This window comes from Bacillus rossius, chromosome 12 (assembly GCF_032445375.1).
Source record: "Bacillus rossius redtenbacheri isolate Brsri chromosome 12, Brsri_v3, whole genome shotgun sequence".
Classification (NCBI taxonomy): domain Eukaryota; kingdom Metazoa; phylum Arthropoda; class Insecta; order Phasmatodea; family Bacillidae; genus Bacillus; species Bacillus rossius.
This window is the reverse complement of record NC_086339.1, coordinates 35,837,497-35,846,582: the sequence shown is the minus strand read 5'-3', so window position 1 is coordinate 35,846,582 and position 9,086 is coordinate 35,837,497. Positions and strand designations below refer to the sequence as shown.

Sequence of the window (9,086 nt, the reverse complement as noted above, 5' to 3'; positions counted from 1 at the left end):
ACTAAAGTTTAACCACTTTTATTGTAACAAAACTTTTGTACATACAGCATTCATTTCTTAATTTTTAATTGTTCGTAATCAGAATAATAGAAACGTAAGAGTGCACAAATAAATTTTGTTCTAAATTTGTGATCATCAGTACGGTGCTTTAAACTTTTGAAAAAAATGCCGTAAGTACCGGTAGTAAAAAATTTTCTTTTTTTAAAATATCGTTTTAAAAAACGTTTTCCTATAAAAACACAAAAAACCGCAATTGCTGATTATTGAAACGAAATTGGCATAAAAATAACACCGCTTTTTCCCATCACTAGTTATAATGCTGTTACAGTGTCTAAGTGTTGAATAAAATTTTAAAGAACCACCCTTTTACATCATTTTGATACAGAAGTATCTCATATATGATGTTTTTTACATATCATAACTCAGATATTTCTTGTAGCAAGTAAAGATTTTAAATAGTGATTAAAGCAGCATGTGGGTAATTACAAAAAAAAAAGTTTTGTTTACAAAATTTGTGTTTTTTCATATTACAGGCAGCACACTTATTAGCTTAATAATAAATTTAACATTTTCTGGTAATACCAGTGCAATATTTCAGTTATGTTTTAGGTAAAATTGTTTAGTGCTCACATATTCATGTAAGTTTTGTGATACATAGATCCTAACGGCAGGCAGTAGGTTAGCACTGCATAAGCAATATAGCAAGCATGTGTCACAAACATAAAACTTGTATAGCATTTGAAGTTATTTTGGAATCACAGTACGACAGATGCAAAGTGACAGCAAATATTGCATTATTGTGAACATGCCATTTCTAACCAAGCAATAAACATAAACAACTAATAGATATAAAATGTTTCTATGGCATGTTTATACTACATACATGACAGCCATAAATGTTAACAAATTGGTTTTAATGAACTAGTTTAAGAAACAATTTGTTTGATCGAAATTAAATATTTATTCCAAAAAGCCATTGTCTGTGAACTTGTTTAATGGATTTCTTAAACAAATTTAGGAATTGCTTGACCTCTCGTCCCAGGATGCTAACTACTAACGAGACAAAGCACAGTACAAAAAACACACATATAGTACACACTAGGGACTTCCCCAGAATAGCTGCCTTTGTATTGGCTACAAAGATTATTCTTACAGCCACTATTACGGGATTCCCCAGTCAGAGGACTTTCCTACAGTCCTGGACAATGTCTCTCTCTCTCTCTCTCTTTAACAAAGGATGTGATAAGTATCGTCTCTCTGATAACACCTCAGTGTCGTGCATCTTTCTTTCACAGCGACCACTGTCTATGTTAAAGAAACATCATCGACACACTATGAAACACACAAGAAAAATTTTTATGTACAAAATATTTTAATGAAAACTTGTATGGAAATTCACACTTACATAAATAGTAGCCCAGCAAACATTGTGACAAACTTAAAAAACATAGTTAAAAAGCTTTTATAAATAAAATAATTAAATATCAAAATTACATAATTACAAGATAATTCATAATGATAAAATACAAGAACCAGGTTTTATTTTTGTACAATATTACAGTGAAAATAATGAACTAGGTACACAGTTCATTTCTAAGAAATGAGCCTATACAGTTTTTCCTTCATAGAAATATGCTATTACTCAAGCATGACAATTTGTAACCTACACAATTTACCATACTTTAAAGTGAATGTGCTTAGAAAATAAAACTACTATTGAACATAACAGAAAGCTATACAAAATTAAAATAACCGTACCACCAAAAACTGGCTCTTGTATTGTCCTCATGTACAAATTTACACATCCTGTAAACAAATTCGCAATTAGGAAAGATAACAACCCATTATAGTTAAAACTGTCTAGAATAGTAGGAACAAACACTACTTTTGTTAAAAGTTTATTTTCACCAGTCTTGCTGTTGATATGTTTTTGATTGGTTTTATGTTCAAGAATCGTAGTAACCAGTTCTGCAAACAGAAATACTGTAAGGAAAGTTAGGTTGTACGCAACAGTCAGAAAGAAGTACCCGAAGTTGGCAAGCCGCCTCGATGCACCCAGGTGCCTCTGCCAAAATATTCCGAGTGCTGAAAACAACAACATTGCACACAGCAGTTCTGCCGCAAGATGCAAGTAATCTCGAAGGAATGTTCTTTTGGAATGCAGCAGGCGGCCAACACAGACTCCCGCCAAGTACAGAGCCACGTAACCAGAGCACGAGATAATGCCTTCTCGGTTCGCCGAGAGGAAATCCCATCTAGGGGCTGGGCCCAACACCCAGTCCTGTACTCCAGACGCGAGCAGAAACTCGTGCAGACACATCACGAAGACAGACAGGAATGCAGAATAACCTGCATGGAACACACACAGCAAAACTGTGCTTGAGACTTTGCAAATGGCCAGCGTGAAAAAAAAGTTCCAATGAAGCCCGTACTCCGTAACGTTAACGTAGTAATCGAGCGAGCGTGTTGACAGCAGTCTTGCTACGCCCAACACGATCAGAGGGAGGCTGCTGACCGTGGCTTTCCAAACAGCCGAGGAGGGAGCGTGCCTTCTGGCTCCAAGCGCTTCCCTGGATACGATGGCATTGGCAAAAATATACCCCCCGACTCCCATGTCCATGAGGCTGAATCCGAAAGACTCCGTTTTTGCAAAGCGGCGCGGGAATATGGAGAAATCCACTGCCAGTATGCACAAGCATGTCGTCAAATTTATAGACGACCTAAAATTTGTGATGTAAGGCCTCTTAGCCTCCTTAATTGGTATCGACAGTGCCACACTTCCGGCCTTCCAGGCAGCTCCAACGGAAGACAGTAACAGAATCATACATGCTGAAGCCATCAAAGTTACTAACAGGTACGAAAAATCAGACCAAACTGTTACACTGAACAAAAGCGGTAAAACCACTAAGCAAAACTCAATCAAAAATTGTGCCCATAATTTTGATGCAAGAAGTTGATGCGAAGATAGTACTATTAGTGTCAAACTAGTAAGAACAATTCCCAGCGGCACAGGCAAAAGTACTGTCACTGTCTCTGCAAATGTCGTCCCATTGTTGTGTTCCATTAGCATAGCTTTGGAATGTTTGTAACTGGAATAATCTTGCTCTTCCATTTCCACTAATGCGATAGAGCGGGTTTGGAGTTGGCAATATTGCCATGACCCACATCAGCCTGAAAGCAGAAATTTTTCGGGACTACTAAACACTATTGTAACATAATAACAGACAAAATTAATTACAGGACCTATGTACCTAGTGTTATCGTTTGGACAGACGCAAAGAAGTTCTAACGGAGACATGAGCATATACGCATTAAAAATTTATTAGAAAGTGTAAGGTATAGGTATAGGTATAGGTATTTGATTGCTTTTAATAACCCTGTCAAGTAATTCCATCAAGCACATAGACAGGCCTCTCAATACGTACTTCTGTATAACAATATAAAGTTCTCTAACAGTAAATAATTATCATTAGCAATTTTTCTGCTGAGTAAAATTAACTTTGATATGAGAGGAAAGGTATGAAGAGGGAGAAGTGATGTCAGGAGTGCCACAGAGGAGTGTTGGGGACCATATTTTTTACTATGATGATGAACGATATAGAAGTTGGAACGGAAGCCAGAATAAGAATGTTTGCAGATGATTGCGTAGTGTATGAGGTAGTGGGGAAAAAAGTACACCTGCAATGGGATCTGATAAAGCTAGAACGATTAACAAATGATAAAAGGATGTCGCTGCATAATGAAAAGATCTAAGTGGTTAAATGTGTGAGAAAAGGAGAGGACTCCTTGCCACCGGGAACATAAATGCACTGTTTTGGAGGACAAACAAAGGAACGTCAGAAACACTATTTTAGATTTGGTAAATCTGTATTGTACGGATTAGCGCCAAAAAAAATCGTACAAATATAAAATAACTTTCATTATATGCTCTTTTACGTCCTCTTTTCAAAACCGCCTGCGGAGATTAAAAATTCCAATTACTTTTGGAGATATCGCCGTTCTTATTTTGCAATACAAGCCCTATGTAATCATTCAACAGACGCCATTTTATATTTTGCCGTGTGTGCGTGAATGCCTAAATAACAGAAATTTTCCATTAAGTAAGGTTAGTTACATGATAAATACTTCAAAATAAACGGAAATTAAAAATAATATCAATTAATTTTACTTGTATAGTTTTAAGTATTTATAATGTAACTGACCTAACAAAACGGGACAAAGGTAGATTAGGTCAGGTCAGCTACAGTATAAATACTTTGAAACTGAACGGACATTAAAAATAATAAAAATTAATTTTAATGGTTGTTTAGTTTTAAAGTATTTATAATGTAGCTGACCTGACCTAACAAACCCGGAAAAAGGATGAACAGTAGGAACTCACTTAATTTTCATTTTACGTGATGTAGTCGTTCAACTACGTCGCGAAAAAAAAAAAAAAAAAAATCATACTTGTAAACAAGCAACAATGGTGAACGCGGGAAGCCTACGATTCACTCATCTTTCTGGACATACCCGAATACTCACGTTGGCAAGCCTTCTTTCAACAGACGAGAGGCAAACGCCCGATCGTGCATCTTCGGTTTTTTTTTTTTGTTTATTGTAAATAAATATGCAACTCATGAAAACTAATGGTCAATTAGGTTATGTTAGCTACATTATAAATACTTCAAAACAATGTGGATGGTTGATTTGGTTAGGATAGCTACATTAAAAATACTGTGAAATCATGTAAACGGTTTCCTAGCGCTGGATAGCTACATATTAAAAAGTTATTTGCTAAGCAACCATAAAATGATTTTACAGTTTTTTTAATGTAGCTATACTTACCTAATATAACCAACCATCCACAGTGTTTTAAAGTATTTTTAATTACTTCTTGCTAATTTTAAGAAAAGAAGGCTTGCCAAAGTGAGTATTCGGGTATGTCCAGAAGGATGTGTGAATCGTAGGCTTCCCGCTCAACGCCGCATGAGTGCACATCATGAAAATTAAAAAATTCCATATCTCCTAAAGTATTTGGAATTTCTGATCTCCGCCGGGTTTAATGAAAAGAGGAAGTTAAAGAGCACAGAATAAAGGTATTTTCGGATTTTTAAAAATGTTTTTTAAAAAAATCGCCAAAAAATGAATGTTAAAAAATTCGATATATCCAAAAGTAATTGGAATTTTTTATCTCCGCAGGCGGTTCTGAAAAGAGGACGTAAGACAGCATATAATGAAAGTTATTTCATATTTGTACGATTTTTTTTGGCGCTAATCCGTACAATACAGATTTACCTTTGATTTTTTTTTCCTCAAGGGAAATAAGCTAATTTAGGAAATTACGTCAAGTTATTTGTGATTCTAAAAGATTCACACGTGACGGCTAGAATAGTAGTGTGCCCCTTCAAATTATACTAGTTTATCAGGTTAAGGGCTGATCAACTATGTAAAAACAAAATTGCGTTATTGTTACGTATGCAGCATTGTCGAGAAACACTTTGTGAGTAATAAAATTTAAGTTCAAAATGGTCCGATTTTCTACATATTTACATAATTTGACACCAGAAAATGGAAAGAATTGCGCATCTAAAAATCTCACCTCTTCAAAGTGTCGTAAACATCAACGACCATATATCATAAACATTTTACTCGCGTATCGGTAGTACATTACAGTAAATAAGGTTAAGGCCGGAATCATAATACTTGCCTTTGTCCGTCCGTTTGTTAACCACGTGGCCTGCAACCAATAAGATGTCCCGAAAATTTTGATCCGTCTGCGCAAAGCTTGACAAACATCATCTTGACGGACGGACGGACGCAAAGACTATAAGAGAAGACCGGTAAGTCAATGCTTTATCCATGTACCCAGATTAAAACGTGCGACTTTACTGCCATCTACTGGATGTCCAAACAATCTCTGAAACGCGAGCGCATTCTAGCGGTACCTAACTGAACTAGCTACGTAAACTACGGCCTAGCAGGACTTTTAAAGATACGGCGGTAAATTTGAATGTATGAATTAATTTTAATATATATTTTAATGCTAATTTATTGCCAGTGTTGTTCTATAACCATTTTAATAACATGTATAAAAATTAAATGTACAAGAAAAATGGTGAAACACATGGTATAATAAAGGAATCTGTACAGTGAAATACATTACATTTTGTGTACCAATATTTTCACCAGTTAATTTTCTCTGCCAATTATTAAAGACGTTCTACAACTTCTCAGCCTTGAAATAGATTTGACAGCATTAAAATATAAATGAAAATTATTATTTTGTGGAGATTAATAAACCAGTAAAGCCCTGAAAGTGAAGCAGCTAGAAATACTAATTAAATTAAATAATAGCGGAGATAGTTGTACACATACATAACATTTATTGGTGTGTTCAGTAATGTGAAATGTATAATGGAGTTTTTTTTTCCCAATAAGAAGTGTAATGGGCCCAGTGGCATTAACTGCTCTGAATTTAAATTCTGTGATGTAGCAATGCATTAGGTACCAGAACTAATACAGAACACAAAATCATTTGCGTTAATTCACATTGCAGTAGCACAACCACTTCCACAACAGTTTTTACAAATGTGCTCCTCAAATGAATGCAGTATGTCAGTGCTGGAGATTGGCAGATGCATTGAGATAAAGGTGTGGCTCACAGTTAATAGCAAGCAGCTAACAGCACTGCCACCAGAGCTCCATTTGATAATGTAGAAATGTAAAATTGATTTATACTATACACATTGAAATCAGATTATAAGTGTTCACCTGATGATTAGAACTCTTTAAGTGATATTATTTTCTACAAAAATAAAACTGAAACAAATAAAACATCCAAAAATGTATATTAATCAGGTAAATTTATTTCAGACACATCTTTGTTAATACAAATTTACATAAATTAACTCTAAATAATATTTTATTCATACCACACTACCTTCATGGCACAGTTAATCGATGCAGTGGATTGAAAAGGATTTTGGTCTTCGCCTGAGGATTTTGCCATGAAAAATTATGCACACCAAAATTCTGTTATGAGTTAGTTGCAAAAGAAAATATCTGTAAAAAAAACTCAACTCAAACGACAAAGAACAACTACATCAATCAATGTTCATAGAACATTTTCAATACAACTGATTACAATCATTTGTACAAGTGGAAGCATTACACAGTTGCAAAAAAAAAAATCTCTAATTTATTAACTATGCCAAAATAATTTGACGACAGTCGTCGTACCCTCCCAGATACAGAGGCCGTACCTGGCCACCGACGCGGGCCTGAGGGGGTCTGTTTTTCCCCAGTGAACCATCAGTGTAGTGCATCGGCCAGGGACGCACCCGCGTGCGCCCTAGCATGCCAGTGAGCCATTATTAGTGTGTAAATGATTCTGTGTTGTATATATTTTTTCCAAATGACGGTGACTTTATAATAAATGTGTAAATAATGTAACCGTAATGTATTAATTATTGTGTAAATAATCTTGTAATTTTCGCAAATGTCTCGCAGTGTTAATATGAAATCGCGGCCTGGCGCTCGTCCGCGTCGCGAGGGGTGGCGCTCTCCCACGCCGGCCGATTTCCCCTCCCCTCCCCCGCAGCCCGCGCGCGACGGCCCGCGGGCGGGCGGGGAAGGGCAGTAGTACTCAGGACTCGTTCAGCGGCGGACGTGCACGCCGCTCCGTGCTGATCGCGAAGCGCGTCTACAGAGCTCGCGGTCCGGCGACAGCGCCACTGTACGGGCTTTTGCGGCAGCTGAGCTGCCTTCGTTGTGCCACTCACACGATTGGGCGTACGAGTCACGAGTTACGAGTTACGTCACGAGTCGGACCTTATAGGACGCGTAAGCATAGTTACGCACCGCCGAACTGTCGCCGTCGTTACGAGTCTGTACGTAAAGAACCGCGCACGTGTCACGCACCTTTGTGGAGCAATTAGCAATCAGGAACTTTGTTACGTGGGAGGATTTCTAGTTCGTGTCGAGACGAGTGGGTTGCACGAGACGGTTTTCGGGAGTCCGGGTCTTCGTGGGAAGGGCGCACACCCCGCGACGGATCCGCCAGGCCGCGGCAAGCTCTCAGGATACAATAAAGGGGCTCGTGGAACTGTTAACATTGAGTGGTCCTTTAAATCTGCCTATCACTCTTCCTCACCTCCTCTCCCTCCCTCCAGGTCCCGTATTCCCCGGTCCCGGCCACGTTGGCCTGGCCCCACACCTCTCCGACGAGAGCAGTACGGGCACAACAGGAATTTCTAGTAAACGGGGAAATAGGGACCAGAAGCCGAGGGACGTCAAATTTTTAAATAACTTTTTTGCAATGGAAGCAGCAATGTATATAAAATTTAACAAATTGAAAATGTCACAATAAATTAAAATTTTTCACTAATACATATTGTTAATATTTCTTGATTGTTACCAAGGATCCATTTGTGATATTTAATTGAAATTTTGACATAGTTACAAAAAAAAATTTCTCCTGTAATCAACCACAAGGCTATGTAAATGAGAATGGCTTTTATGGAATAGAAAAATGTGAAGATTAGTTTGAAAGTCAGGTCATGTTCTTTTATTGTGGAAGAAATATTTTTTTTATACTATATGAAGTTTCACAGAACAAGTTAATTTAAAACAAACACATTCAAAAAGCACACATACATGTGCTTTCACTTTTTGTATGCATATACACTTGCACAAAAAGTAAATATGCTAATTTACAGAAGAAAAATGTGAAACAACTTTTGAGAATGGATATACAATAAGCGCTACGGTCCGGCAGGATGTTTTAAATCAAGGCAGGAATATTAAATTTACTATTTTTAAAGAATTTATTACATGTTAATTTTATGTATTTTAATCTTGAATCTTTTTTTTTTTTTTCAAAGTTCTGAAATGCCTTAAATAAAAAGTATAAAGAAAGAAATGCGCAATAAAACCCATTAAACTTACATTACCAGATTCAGAATATAAAAAGAAATATTTGATACCCACCTCTACTGACAAAACTGTGGATAGCTGCTGCAACAGTGTGACTCATGACTTGGGCTGCTGTCGATACCTTCATTCGCTCACTTGAAGTTGGAGCCAGATGTCCTTCAGTAACTTTT

General features: G+C 36.9%; 1 protein-coding gene across 3 annotated transcripts; it reads right to left on the bottom strand.

The window, feature by feature from the left end:
- Positions 1 to 1,353: 1,353 nt before the first annotated feature.
- Positions 1,354 to 5,877, bottom strand: LOC134537847 (phosphatidylinositol-glycan biosynthesis class W protein-like). 3 transcript variants are annotated; one of them, XM_063378725.1, is made up of 2 exons: positions 4,382 to 5,877; positions 1,354 to 3,171 (listed from the first exon to the last, which is right to left on the bottom strand). In XM_063378725.1, the coding sequence occupies exon 2, from the start codon at positions 3,110 to 3,112 to the stop codon at positions 1,673 to 1,675; it is 1,440 nt and encodes a 479-aa protein (XP_063234795.1). In that variant the 5' UTR covers positions 3,113 to 3,171; positions 4,382 to 5,877; the 3' UTR covers positions 1,354 to 1,672. The 3 variants fall into 3 exon arrangements, with proteins under 3 accessions (XP_063234795.1, XP_063234793.1, XP_063234794.1); XM_063378723.1 differs by having other exon boundaries at positions 5,582 to 5,877; XM_063378724.1 differs by having other exon boundaries at positions 5,690 to 5,877.
- Positions 5,878 to 9,086: the final 3,209 nt, after the last annotated feature.

Coding starts and splice junctions, on each gene's coding strand:
- LOC134537847 (XM_063378725.1), bottom strand. CDS start 3,112: ATGGAAGAGCAAGATTATTCCAGTTACAAACATTCCAAAGCTATGCTA.